At 41.4% G+C, this 14,536-nt stretch overlaps 2 protein-coding genes and 1 gene segment (V, D, J or C); 2 read left to right on the top strand and 1 right to left on the bottom strand.

Annotated features, from left to right (window-relative positions):
- Nucleotides 1–14,432, top strand: part of LOC118216218 (H-2 class I histocompatibility antigen, Q8 alpha chain-like) — a 56,592-nt gene extending 42,160 nt beyond the window's left edge. The window contains exons 1-4 of one of the 2 annotated variants that reach the window (XM_035397293.1): nucleotides 2,589–2,741; nucleotides 5,480–5,740; nucleotides 10,948–11,214; nucleotides 13,808–14,432. In XM_035397293.1, coding sequence (XP_035253184.1) covers nucleotides 2,645–2,741; nucleotides 5,480–5,740; nucleotides 10,948–11,214; nucleotides 13,808–14,121 — 939 coding nt within the window. In that variant the 5' untranslated portion in view covers nucleotides 2,589–2,644 and the 3' untranslated portion in view covers nucleotides 14,122–14,432. Of the gene's footprint in view, nucleotides 1–2,588; nucleotides 2,742–5,479; nucleotides 5,741–10,947; nucleotides 11,215–13,807 lie in introns of those variants that run through there. The other variant, XM_035397294.1, reaches the window with a different exon arrangement.
- Nucleotides 1–14,536, bottom strand: part of LOC118216213 (UNC93-like protein MFSD11) — a 69,548-nt gene that overhangs the window by 17,535 nt on the left and 37,477 nt on the right. The window lies entirely within an intron of this gene.
- Nucleotides 1–14,536, top strand: part of LOC118216209 — a 145,739-nt gene that overhangs the window by 130,143 nt on the left and 1,060 nt on the right.

The following is a 14,536-nucleotide window of genomic DNA, read 5'->3' as shown; positions in this document are numbered from 1 at the left end:
TTAGGTAAGAAAAAATAGTCCCCCTAGCCAACAATAGATAATATTAATTTGTATCTTTTTTTGCTTGTAAAGGGTACTTATTAGTAACCAATGGCAGTGTGTAGGAATAATTCTGGACTCTCTGAAATTTAACCCACTTAAGGCATTTTCCTCAAGATTTTGGGTATTATTATTATTATTATTATTATTATTATTATTCCATTATGAGCGGCTTCAATCGACCTTTACTTTCAGTTTCGGTGCTGAACCTATTTTCATTAATTTCCCCAGAGTTTAGTGACGCTTCGTCTCTGCGTGATTAGTATTGGCAAAGCGCTACCCATTTACCAACCTGTTTATTTCCTGGTCTTATCGCTTTCATAAAGACTCGATGAGTTAGCAGCAGACCTGAAGAACAAAAACTGGTCATGTTTTATTGTATAATGAAACTGAACCTTTTCCTCGGAATGAGAGTCCTCGCTCTTCTTTGTGTCGTGCTATATGGCATTTGCGGGGGAAATGCGGGTAAGTTAAACTGATTTATACATAGCCTATATTAGAAATAAATACGACGCTGAAGTTAAATCCCGATTCGCAGCTCCCGATTCCTGTTGCGTTCAGGGCGTATTACAGGATGCATACGCGAGGCCTGTATCGGACATGCAAGGGGGAAAACTGCCTGAAACACAAAACTGATAAAGTTCGACTACTGATTGTTCGGGCGCAGATCATGGACGCAGATTCAGAAATGCATGCAAAAATCTTGGAATGCATGAACAGTCGCCGTCTTTTCTATTTTCAAAATGCAACAGCACAGCACACCAAATGCATACACTTTGCATTAATTATTTTTACAACCATTTAGGACGTCGTTGTCATTCTGAATGTATAATGTTCAGAATGTGGGATTAGAGTGAGACAAAGATCCTGAGAGTGAGGAAAAGTGAGGAACTAGCTAGTCTATTGGTCATTAATGCAAGAATGTGGCAGCACAGACAGATTAATTATGTTGTTTAATCCATCAAACTCACTTTCTGAATGAACGTCAAACATTTTAGCCTATCAGAATATTGGAAGTGTAAACATTACTATCATTCTCAATAAAATGATCTTTTAATCTGTGAGAAATATAGCTGATTTGTGGCTTAACAGGATACAAACCACAGCATAGTGCTGTCATTCAAAATTATGAAAAAGTTGCTTCATTGCTTAAAAATATTTATGTAACTTTTAGTTGTGTAAATTATTTTGCCTGCTAGTGTAACCAATAAGAACGGAAGAGCAATTTAGCCCATAAACAAATACATTGATACACCAATTAATAAACACAATAAAATAGTTTCATGGAGGATACACCAGTAGGCCTATATCGTAGGCCTGTTTGATTTGGCCCTAGAGCTTGATGACGCTGGTTCGCTTCTTTATTTCACATGGGTGAACGACAGGCTTTCGGTGAGTAATTTCTGAGCTTGCACATCTGAGCTTGTTCATCTGCAGGCAACTGGTTTAGAAGTGACTTTTTCGACAGAATGGGAAAGCTGGTTCTCCTGGCACTGAGGCATCCACGCTGCCTCCTCCGGGAAAATTTTGACTATTTTATATATATATTGCAGAGAGAAAAGAATGTCGCATAATTGCTTTTTTTGGAGGGGTGGGCATATAGATTCTGTTTTAATGCAATAAACAGTTAGAAGGATTGTGAGAATATAGACAAATTGCATGGGGACAGTTTTGTCGTTTTCTGTATTTTTTGTGAAAAAACGTGGGCTGTAAATATGGTGTCCTCACAGTGGACTACCATGATGGGGCTTTTAATTGGTTTATTTAACTCCTGCCTGTCCGCTCTGAGTTTGCATCTTGTCAGAGTACGTATTTTATGTTCGTTAAACTGCATTTATTCGCATATCATATCTCTGATAGTGAAATCATCTTCTCCAAATGTCAGCAACGCCTCTTCTTCCTGAGGAAACTCCATAAGCTAGCTTGGGTGCTTGACCTTATTTATTACTATTTCACTTATGGACATTTTTGTAAGCATACTTAACCCTATTGGTGGACATCTTAAACTGTTTTAAGCTGCACTTGTATGTTGTCTACTCTGTGTTTGTCATTTGTCCGGTTATGTGTTGTGTATGCACTGACGCTTTTACACAAATGAAGTTCCTAACGCATAAATAAAGTTATTTTGAATTTTGAATTGAATTTGAAAAAAAAGTTCATATAAAGGTGCAAACGCTTGTAGGATGCAACCCTATAGACTTAGGTAAGAAAAAATAGTCCCCCTAGCCAACAATAGATAATATTAATTTGTATCTTTTTTGCTTGTAAAGGGTACTTATTAGTAACCAATGGCAGTGTGTAGGAATAATTCTGGACTCTCTGAAATTTAACCCACTTAAGGCATTTTCCTCAAGATTTTGGGTATTATTATTATTATTATTATTATTATTATTATTCCATTATGAGCGGCTTCAATCGACCTTTACTTTCAGTTTCGGTGCTGAACCTATTTTCATTAATTTCCCCAGAGTTTAGTGACGCTTCATCTCTGCGTGATTAGTATTGGCAAAGCGCTACCCATTTACCAACCTGTTTATTTCCTGGTCTTATCGCTTTCATAAAGACTCGATGAGTTAGCAGCAGACCTGAAGAACAAAAACTGGTCATGTTTTATTGTATAATGAAACTGAACCTTTTCCTCGGAATGAGAGTCCTCGCTCTTCTTTGTGTCGTGCTATATGGCATTTGCGGGGGAAATGCGGGTAAGTTAAACTGAATTATACATAGCCTATATTAGAAATAAATACGACGCTGAAGTTAAATCCCGATTCGCAGCTCCCGATTCCTGTTGCGTTCAGGGCGTATTACAGGATGCATACGCGAGGCCTGTATCGGACATGCAAGGGGGAAAACTGCCTGAAACACAAAACTGATAAAGTTCGACTACTGATTGTTCGGGCGCAGATCATGGACGCAGATTCAGAAATGCATGCAAAAATCATGGAATGCATGAACAGTCGCCGTCTTTTCTATTTGCAAAATGCAACAGCACAGCACACCAAATGCATACACTTTGCATTAATTATTTTTACAACCATTTAGGACGTCGTTGTCATTCTGAATGTACAATGTTCAGAATGTGGGATTAGAGTGAGACAAAGATCCTGAGAGTGAGGAAAAGTGAGGAACTAGCTAGTCTATTGGTCATTAATGCAAGAATGTGGCAGCACAGACAGATTAATTATGTTGTTTAATCCATCAAACTCACTTTCTGAATGAACGTCAAACATTTTAGCCTATCAGAATATTGGAAGTGTAAACATTACTATCATTCTCAATAAAATTATCTTTTAATCTGTGAGAAATATAGCTGATTTGTGGCTTAACAGGATACAAACCACAGCATAGTGCTGTCATTCTAAATTATGAAAAAGTTGCTTCATTGCTTAAAAATATTTATGTAACTTTTAGTTGTGTAAATTATTTTGCCTGCTAGTGTAACCAATAAGAACGGAAGAGCAATTTAGCCCATAAACAAATACATTGATACACCAAATAATAAACAAAATAAAATAGTTTCATGGAGGCTACACCAGTAGGCCTATACTTAACCCTATTGGTGGACATCTTAAACAGTTTTAAGCTGCACTTGTATGTTGTCTACTCTGTGTTTGTCATTTGTCCGGTTATGTGTTGTGTATGCACTGACGCTTTTACACAAATGAAGTTCCTAACGCATAAATAAAGTTATTTTGAATTTTGAATTGAATTTGAAAAAAAAGTTCATATAAAGGTGCAAACGCTTGTAGGATGCAACCCTATAGACTTAGGTAAGAAAAAATTGTCCCCCTAGCCAACAATAGATAATATTCATTTGTATCTTTTTTGCTTGTAAAGGGTACTTATTAGTAACCGGTGGCAGTGTGTAGGAATAATTCTGGACTAGATTCGTAGCCCTTAGTTTAGCACCGTGAAATCACTCCGTAAATGTAGTTTTTCAGGTTTTTGGTAATGACACACATCCCGGTGGTATGTAAGGGAAATGTAATCTAATATACCTCTGGAATCCTTTCTTGGATAAGATTAAAAAGATTAATATTTGAAGAGGTTTTCAATGAAGATCAGTGGTTTACCATAAAGAGCACCTTTCTGAGGAAGTGGCATTACAGTATTTAAGGATTGTCACTGAACAGGTTTAACACACATATACACACTACTTGGTTTTGGCAGGAATCTTGTTCATCTGCCGTGGAAATTCTCAACATTATTTTTGTTTGTGGGGACACATGGGCATTTGTGTGTCTTTAGGAGGTTTTGCTGTACCTCCCTGTCCTGCAGTTTCACATCTTTTTTGGGAACAGTCCTGTGCTTTCTGCTTTTGAATATGGCATCCTGTACATTTCCTGTTTTGGTGTTTGCGTGTATATTCAATTCAATTCAATTCGATTTTATTTGTATAGTCACAAGCTGTCACAAAGACACTTTACAGAGTAGCGAGGCAAGTGACAGAGTAAAAAGAAAGTACATAAGGAAAAAACTCCACGTGGGGCCATCCAAAACACTCAATGGGAATAAATCTTGAGATGAACCCAGCTATAGAGGGGGAGGCCATCCTCCACTGGCCAGCCTGGTGTGAAGTAGCAGTAGATTGGAATGTAGCAGAAACGCTATAAAAAGGGATCTGTCACAGCAAATAGAATGAGTTAAGCAAGTTTCAGTAGCAGTTACGACCTGTAACTCACCTGCGTTTAATAACCAGGTGTACGCTACCAGACGTGACACTAAGCCACCTCAGTATCAACCCGAAAGAAGACCCAGTTAAGCATAAAGTGATATGTAAAATGCGAGAAGGCGTTTATTTTACAGGAAAGCAGGGAGTAGATCTATTTGTGCTAAAGGAGATGTAAGCATATGTACAGGTATATCACAGGTTGCAGGATCTCACAGGTAGACGTAACCCAGCAAGATGATCCTCTGGCCTGAAAGTCCGTCCTCTGGTTCCTTACAGATGTTCAGAGTCAGAAACTGGGGTAATCACTACAATATGCACTCTCTATAACTAAAAAGCATCACAAAGGATACTATTAGTAAATTAACACGTTACTGAAGTGGTCGTTAACAAGATCCAGACAACAGACAACGTGGACTGTAGGCAGTAGGGAACTCCGAACTGCAGGCTAAGGTTAACCAAGACTAACTTAAAAAGATGCAGATCATAAATATATAGTCCGGCATCTTTTCAATATCGCCGCCCTGCGACGGTCCCGGAGTCCTCAGAACAGGCATCCATTGGCCTGGTTGCCAAGCGATGGCGTGCGTAGTCTCTCAGGCGTACCTTTGAATCCGCATTTCTGCGACAGGACCAGGATTTCCAAAATGTCAAGCTGGGTAAATTAATTTGATGAAAAACGTAGTCTGATGCTGTTTAGGTAAGCATGTCTAATAAATGCTTTAATATATTTTGTACTCGATTCTAATGAAGGTGTGTTTGCGTCCACAGCCTCTCACTCTCTGAAGTACATCTACACTGCTGTCACTGGGGGTACTAACCCCCCGGTGTTCACCATCGAGGGTTGGCTGGATGATAAACCATTTGTGCACTATGACAGCAACATCAGGAGGATGATCCCCCAGACTGAGTGGATGGAAAAATCAGTGGACAAGCAGTACTGGGACGAACAGACTCAGAAAGCGCTTGATGCACACCAGACCTTCGAAGCCAATATCAGAATTGCAATGCAGCATTACAGCTCAACCCAGGGTAAGCAAAGACACACACACATTAAAATACATGTATGGATCATACATATTCCTGCTCACAAATTCACAGACTCCTAAACACACACAAACAGACACACATGCTCACACAGACGCACACACACAAAAACATGTGTATACACACATACTGACCCCGTAGCTTGATGTCTGAACGTATATTGTTGTATAAGGTAATTAGCTGTGTAATCAGCGGAGTAATTCCCTCAGAGGTAGTCAGCTATCGGGAACTTTGCTTCTGTAACCAAACCTCGTAGGGGATTATGTCTTACGTATATCACTATTTACTTTTCTCTATTCTTATTTTCTTCTCATGTTAAAAACATCAGTTTCCATGTATTTTCCCCACAAAAGGAGAGTGGACAGCTCTCCTTTTTCATGTACACTATTCAGATTGGTGGAATGCAGGGGGAGTTACAGTTAGAGATGAGATTGCGGCACAGGAAGTGCTATGGCTGAGGAATCAAACCCGCAACCCCACAGGAGGATGGGTATATCATTTGAGTCAGGCACCCTATGGAGTGCACCATACACCCCACCCTGCTTTTTGGTTTTTCATCTGTAGAGTAGACTTTATCTCATAAAAAACACGTTTTCAACGTACAAAAATGCCAAGTTACTCACACATACAAGACATACACCGTCAATATCTCATTCATTCAGACTGCCAAAATCCAGGCCTGCCATTAAAAGTATTGATATCAAAATGACCCCAAGTTATGGTACTACAAACAATATAGGCTATCTTGCCTCACCGAAATTTAATAACATGTATTCCAAAGCAATGCTACCCAATATTTCCTCAATTCTTTCAAGTCACTTGGCCCTGTGTGTATATAAGCGTGCAGTACATGGACAGGCCAAACATGTGTGTGGATGGCTTTCTCACAGTCAAGATTGATTGAATAGGCATCTATATGTCCAATTTGTATTGGTATGTATGTATTTTGGTGGCCAGCCTTTCTGTTGCGTGAATGATTGTATGTTTCTTGGTATAAATGTCTGTTCGTAAATGTGAATGTAACATGCTGCGAGGGAAATGTCCCCATGGGGATAAAGAAGTTCTCTATGTATGTATGTACACTATGTATTTTACATGTATTTATTGTACGTTGCAAATATACAATCACTTGTACATTTAGTCAAATTCAGTTCAGAAGCAAGTATAAACACATGTTTTCTGGAGAAATATGCTTCCTGTAGTGACTGACCCGCAGTTTTCTACATGAATTTCAATATGTTCCATGAGGCAATACGAAATATTTGACACTTTGATCTGACACAACGTTTGCATGACATTGTAATATGGTGAGATTACAAAACACAGGGCCAAGTGACTTGAAAGAATTGAGGAAATATTGGGTAGCATTGCTTTGGAATACATGTTATTAAATTTCGGTGAGGCAAGATAGCCTATATTGTTTGTAGTACCGTAACTTGGCGTCATTTTGATATCAATACTTTTAATGGCAGGCCTGGATTTTGGCAGTCTGAATGAATGAGATATTGACGGTGTATGTCTTGTATGTGTGAGTAACTTGGCATTTTTGTACGTTGAAAACGTGTTTTTTATGAGATATCATTTCTTTTTGCAAAGCGTTTTATTACGAGAGTGAGAAATGCGAAGTGACCCTGTAAGAAACGGTTGTGGATTATGGCTATCCTTGTGTGGATTTGTACAGTCTGATGAGCTTGTACGTTTAGCAGTTTCGGTTTGCTATATATGTAAACAGTGGCTGTGACAGATGGTGCGGTCGCGTAATTGTAAACGCATCAGAAAAGGTGAAATATGGCCAGTGCAGCTATGTAGGCTACTCACGGATTTGACGGGCATCCAACGAGCCTTGATTGACAAAAGAATCAGCAAGCCCGTAGAATTAGAGCTGCCTAGGTCGCAACTTGTGTACCCTTCTGTCCTGCTCCGTTGTCTGTTATTTCGTGAAGATGCACTTTTAGTGTTTGTAAGGTTTATAAGGCATTCTGATAGGCTTATCTGCAGGTAGGAATCCTCTTTGCTGTTTTGTTAAGCTAGAACCGGAGAAGTTGATAGTGGAGAATAGGAGCAGACGCATATGTCCCAGCAGGCTTTGCATATGAGAAAATAACAAGTGTGAGATAAATTAGGCGAAATGATGAAATTGCGTAGTTGAAACAATATGTTTTTTAGCAGAATGGGCATGTAGGTGAAGGTTGACACGATCACAGACTATAGGGCGAAGTAAATGAAGTGACCATGAGCGAGCTTAGTTTCCTTATCAAACGGTATATATAACAGTCTGTATTTAACGTTAGTTGTTGAAGTGGAGGGTTAAATAACGTTAGGCTACATTACGTTACAGGCAAATAACGTGTGCGATCTATTGCACTAATGTGTTCTTCTCATGTTCAGTGCTAGTAGGCTAGTTATACTTATGAGTACATTTAAATGTAATGTTTTAATGCGGAGTTGCAGAACGTACATACGTAGTAATTCTGTGTAGCCTAAGTGGCTAGATAGAGAACAGGGCGATGTAACATGAATGTAGAAACGTGGCGTTTGCTGATATGAAGGTTTTGTACGGTAGCCAAGTGAAGAAATGTAGTTAGTAGAAATGGCACAGTGGTGAACTGGTGTAACTTTTTAATAAAAGGAATAAATTTGCGTCATGAAATGCATATGGGTGGCCGTGAGTGAGTTTTGGTAAAGCAAATATAAGCGTAAGAAAACGTTAGTGTAAAAGAGGAAATGATCTGTCTGAGGGCGAATTGGGATTCAAGCCTCAAACCGGAGGTTTACCAGTCTGTGACTTCGTTAGTGCAGCACCATGCCATAGCTATGCAATGCGTGAAATATCATTAGCAAACCTGCCGGTGGTTTTAAAGAAGAACACAAGCCAGTAAGCACAGAAGAGCTCCCGTTGAATCCATATGGCTTAGCAATATTGTAGCCGGTTAATAACTGAACGTACAGACGGTAAGTCATAATGCATATGGCTTAGCAATATTGTAGCCGGTTAATAACTGAACGGTGAACGGCGGGTAGATATGGTGCGAAAGCAATAATTGATAAGTAGGCTAGTAGACAATTATTAGTGAGGGTTGAACATTTTTTACAGTCTCTGGGGTTGAAGCAGGTTAAAGAAACATGTCCCTAGCTGGGCTTGAACTTACGACCCTGTGTTCCCAAGACTGTAACCTTGCCCACTAGGCCACAGACAGACTAGCGGCTTAAGATGGGAATGTTTCAGAGTAAAAAGGTATGGGTATTTTGCGTGTGTATGCGCGTTTTTGATAGGGTCGTGTAGGTGCAGATTTGGCTGGTGTCAGTGAAATGTCCAATGGGGAGACATGTTGTTAGTGGGATAGGCGGCAGGAAAAATAAGAATGAGAAGAAGAAGAAGAAGAAGAAGAAGGAGAAAACGCAAAATCCCCTTAGTTTGGGGCTTTATTGTGTGGACATGTGAAGTTGTTTATGAATTCTGTCTGTTGAAATGAGGTCAGAATGTACAGAATTTAATGTTTTTAAGGGCTGAGTGTCTGTGGCTGTTGTGGTTATTTCTGTGGGGAACCCTGAAAAGTGCCAAACTCTCGGTGCTGTATAGGTATGGGGCATGCCCCCGCCAAGGCGTAACTTGGCGGGATGGCATACCTGCCATCCCAATATGGTCAAGGTATTGACTTTTGCTCTTTGCTCCATCTTTTCAATAAAAAAAATATGACAAAATATACAGCTCCCTCTGTGCTCTCAGCATTTGCAATATGAAATAATTAAACTCCTGAAGGATTATATAATTTCACAAACAGTCTCAATACTGTAGTATCAGTGGGATCAGAGCTTAATGCTGTAGTCTCAGTGGGATCAGGGCTTAATGCTGTAGTCTCAGTGGGATCAGAGCTTAATGCTGTAGTCTCAGTGGGATCAGAGCTTAATGCTGTAGTATCAGTGGGATCAGAGCTTAATGCTGTAGTATCAGTGGGATCAGAGTTTAACGCTGTAGTCTCAGTGATATCAGAGCTTAAAGCTGTAGTCTCAGTGGGATCAGAGCTTAATGCTGTAGTCTCAGTGGGATCAGAGCTTAACGCTGTAGTATCAGTGGGACCAGAGCTTAATGCTGTAGTATCAGTGGAATCAGAGCTTAACGCTGGAGTCTCAGTGGGATCAGAGCTTAACGCTGTAGTCTCAGTGGGATCAGAGCTTAATGCTGTAGTATCAGTGGGATCAGAGCTTAACGTTGTAATATCAGTGGGAGCAGAGCTTAATGCTGTAATATCAGTGGGATCAGAGCTTAATGCTGTAGTCTTAGTGGGATCAGAGCTTAATGCTGTAGTATCAGTGGGATCAGAGCTTAATGCTGTAGTCTTAGTGGGATCAGAGCTTAATGCTGTAGTCTTAGTGGGATCAGGGCTTAATGCTGTAGTCTCAGTGGGATCAGGGCTTAATGCTGTAGTCTCAGTGGGATCAGGGCTTAATGCTGTAGTCTCAGTGGGATCAGAGCTTAACGCTGTAGTATCAGTGGGATCAGAGCTTAACGCTGTAGTATCAGTGGAATCAGAGCTTAACGCTGGAGTCTCAGTGGGATCAGAGCTTAATGCTGTAGTCTCAGTGGGATCAGAGCTTAATGCTGTAGTATCAGTGGGATCAGAGTTTAACGTTGTAATATCAGTGGGAGCAGAGCTTAATGCTGTAGTATCAGTGGGATCAGAGCATAATGCTGTAGTCTTAGTGGGATCAGAGCTTAATGCTGTAGTATCAGTGGGATCAGAGCTTAATGCTGTAGTCTTAGTGGGATCAGAGCTTAATGCTGTAGTATCAGTGGGATCAGAGTTTAACGCTGTAGTATCAGTGGGATCAGAGCTTAACGCTGTAGTATCAGTGGGATCAGAGCTTAACGCTGTAGTCTTAGTGGGATCAGAGCTTAACGCTGTAGTCTTAGTGGGATCAGAGCTCTGTGAGTGAGTGTTGCTGTAGGTGACTTGGAGAGAGAGAATGGGTGTGTGTGTGTGTGTGTGTGTGGGTGAGATGTGTGCAGTGACAGTGTGTGTGTGTGTAGGATGTGTGCAGTGACAGTGTGTGTGTGTGTGTGGGATGTGTGCAGTGACCGTGTGTGTGTGTGGGATGTGTGCAGTGACAGTGTGTGTGTGTGTGTGGGATGTGCGCAGTGACCGTGTGTGTGTGTGGGATGTGTGCAGTGACCGTGTGTTTTCTCTCCTCAGTTGTGCACCATTTCCAGTATGGCTGTCAGCGGGATGATGACACCAGAGATCCAGGACAGATTGAACATTATGAATTCCATGGGAAAGGCGTTCTTACTGATGACATGAAAACCTGGCCTTTCATTACACCTGCACAGCAGCTGTTTATCAGTGCAGTGAAGTGGAATTTAGCTAAGCGTAAGAATGACACGCAGTACTTGACCCAGATCTGCGTTGAGGCACTGAAGAAGTACGTGAGCTACAGGATGATCGCCCTGGGGAGGACAGGTACAGCATCACTGAGAGCAGAGTTCTACTGCAGAACTCTCTCTCTCTATCTCTCTCTCTCTCAATTTCAATTCAATTAAATATGCTTCATTGGCAAGAAATGTGTACAGGAAATATTTTCAAGGCATTATATATATAACAAAAAATATTCAAAAGGCGGGGGCTGGGGGCCGTCTGGGGGCTGGTTGGCTCAGGATTGCTGCATAGTTGAGCTGCTGCTCCTGGTGGGCTAACTTGGTGTTTTTCCTTGTGGTTAATAATAAAAGTTTCAAATGCTTTGAAGTGAGTTATATTTCCAAAGACAGAACATCTAAAGTATAATGATAGCTAACGATTATAAAGGCAATTTCAATTATGTCTTGTACATAATAATATTATTGGTTCATATCTCAGCTTAAGTGTTGTTACACTAAAGCATATGAAGATGAAATGTATTGTATTGATATAGCTAGGCAATTTAGTTGTGGGAGTAGCCTAGACTATAACCTACAGCAGGTTTGTTTGCTAGACTATATCGGTTACACCATTGTTCACACAGCACTTCTGCCAACTAAACATTTAACAAGCTAAATACAGTTGAGGCCAAAAGTTTACATACACCTAGGCTAAAGACATTCGAGGAACGTCACACAGAAAGGCCCAGGCTGAATTCGAACCCAGGACCTTCTTGCTGTGAGGCGACAGTGCTACCCACTGCACCACTGTGAATCAGAAAACAAGCAAAAAGAGGATCCTAGTGCGAATAAGGGCAGCTTTACCCACGTCATCTGAAAAAGACGGTGCTGTGCTTGTGTTTCAGTGTATAAAGACCCCTGCTTTCCCGCCTATCTGTGTGCAGGCAGCGGTGGGGGACTGGCAGGAGGAACAGGGGAAGCTTTTAACCTTCAGGATGCGCTTGCTGGGGGTTTTTAAGGCTGTGAGCAAGAGGGCATTGTACAGTGTCTGTGTGAAGGTTCGGCACCTTCTTTCCCTGGGGGAGGTGAGGGCAGGTGTTTGGCAGGGTTTGGGACCAATTTTTATACCGGCTTTAAGGAATTGGACATTGCTGTATAAGACACCAGTACCAAAGTGGTCAGGAGACCTCCAGTGGAGGCTTATCCTTGGAGCCATAGCCACTAGTAGACACCTGGCACATGTAGACCATCCCCTAGGGGAGGGCTGCCCTTTCTGTGGGGAGGGGGAAATCTGCGCACCACCTGTTTGTGCAATGTAATCGTCTGTCATCATTGTTTGGTTTGTTAAGTGATCGTGTGGGAGGCTTGGGGTGATTTTTGACATGAGGGTCTTCATTCTGGGTCTGGGGTACAGTGCAAAACACAAGTTTCATTGTTTAATTTCCTATTTGGGCAAGCTAAACTTGCAATTTGGATCACAAGGAGGGACAGGATAAAACAGTAACAGATCTATTGCAGGTTTTTAGGGTTTTTAGGGGGATGGTTTTACAACGTCTTCATATACAGCACACATATTTTAGCTTGCATAGCAATGTAAGTAGTTTCCAGAGAATTTGGTGCGTAAATGAAGCTATTTGTGTGGTGAATGATAAAGGGGGCCACAATGTATGCTTCTAAGCAACAGTATGTAGGACTAGGTTCAAACTGGAATGGTTTTGTTTTTTACTCTGATTTTATTGTGTTTTTACTTATTTATTTAATTTATTGATTTTACCTCTGTCTTACTGGTTGTCTGTTTTCTGAGGGCTTTATTGTATTGTATTGCTTTTATTGTGACTGCATTTGTTGATTTAAAAATCTTTTTAGGCTTCTTTGTCCCTTTTACAAACATTGCCATGAAATGAAGGTTACTGCTTATTTATTTGTTTCTGAAATTATATTTTGTGTGATGTTCAAATAAATCTCCCTCTATTCCCCCCCCCTCTCTCTCTCTCTCTCTCCCTCTCTCTCTCTCTCTCTCTCTCTCTCTCTCTCTCTCTCAGTTGCCCCTGAGGTGTCTCTGCTGCAGAAGGACTCCTCCTCTCCTGGTGTTACCTGTCATGTGACCGGATTCTACCCCCGTGGCGTCATGGTAACCTGGCAGAGAAACGGAGAGGACCTGGATGTGGGCGTAGAGCTGGGGGAGACGGTGTCCAACGAGGACAGAACTTTCCAGACCACATCTAACCTGACAGTGAAGCCTGAGGACTGGAAGAGCCAGAATTACACCTGTACTGTACACCACAAGAGCCTGAAACAGGACATCGTTCTGCCTGTCAAAGAGGAGAACATCAACAGTGAGTGAGAGAGAGCAAGGGTAGGGAGAGAGTGAGAGAGAGAGGTTGGGGAGACAGAGGGAGGGAGAGAGAGACTTTGACTTTTAAGTTCTCTTTATTAATAATAAAAAACAGAAAAGATACCCCCAAATCCCCACTATTTACAAAAACAGAAAGGAAAAGGTAAAAATAAAAAACAATTATCAGTAAAACATTACAAATCCTGTGTTCTATTCCACCTCAACACATTAAATCAAAACTTTCACCTTTGTCAAGTTTACAAACACATGCTCTGACAAAAATCATCCACTGCCTGTGTAAATTAGATTGAACAATAGAATTTGTTCCCCCCTCTCTCTCTCTCTCTCTCTCTCTCTCTCTCAGTTGCTCCTGAGGTCTCTCTGCTGCAGAAGGACTCCTCCTCTCCTGGTGTTACCTGTCATGTGACCGCATTTTACCCCCGTGACATCATGGTAACCTGGCAGAGAAACGGAAAGGACCTGGATGTAGAGCCGGGGGAGACGGTGCGCAATGGGGACGGAACTTTCCAGACCACATCTAGTCTGACAGTGAAGCCTGAGGACTGGAAGAGCCAGAATTACACCTGTACTGTACAGCACAAGAGCCTGAAACAGGACATCATTCTGCCTGTCAAAGAGGAGAACATCAACAGTAACACAGATATCAAGAGTGAGTGAGCGAGTGTCCATCCCACGATTCAGGAATAGATGTAGAAATAATTTGCAGAAAATGTTTTGAGAGAGAGCCTCCCCCCCCACACACCCCACCTCTAGGGGCTCCTGGACCTGCTATATACGTCCTTACCCCCACCCCTGCTGACGCCACAAACAGGACGAACACACAGAGAGGTTTCGCCCAAACACACTGCGCTTCTCTCTTTAGGACCTCTGGCTCTCACTATACTGTGTACTGTGAGCTGTATAATCACTACACTGATAGGAAGAGGGAGAGTGGGATAGAGAGAGAGAGAGAGAAGTAGGGAGTTAGAGGGAGAGAGGGAAGGAAAGAGAGAGTGAGAGAGAGAGAGAGAGAGAGATGTGAGATCATGGTACTGATACCCAGGATTCAGGAATAGATCTGTAAATAATTTCT

This window comes from Anguilla anguilla, chromosome 17 (assembly GCF_013347855.1).
Source record: "Anguilla anguilla isolate fAngAng1 chromosome 17, fAngAng1.pri, whole genome shotgun sequence".
In the NCBI taxonomy this organism is placed as follows: Eukaryota; Metazoa; Chordata; class Actinopteri; order Anguilliformes; family Anguillidae; genus Anguilla; species Anguilla anguilla.
The sequence above is the reverse complement of the archived record's forward strand: the minus strand, read 5'-3'. Positions and strand labels throughout refer to the sequence as shown.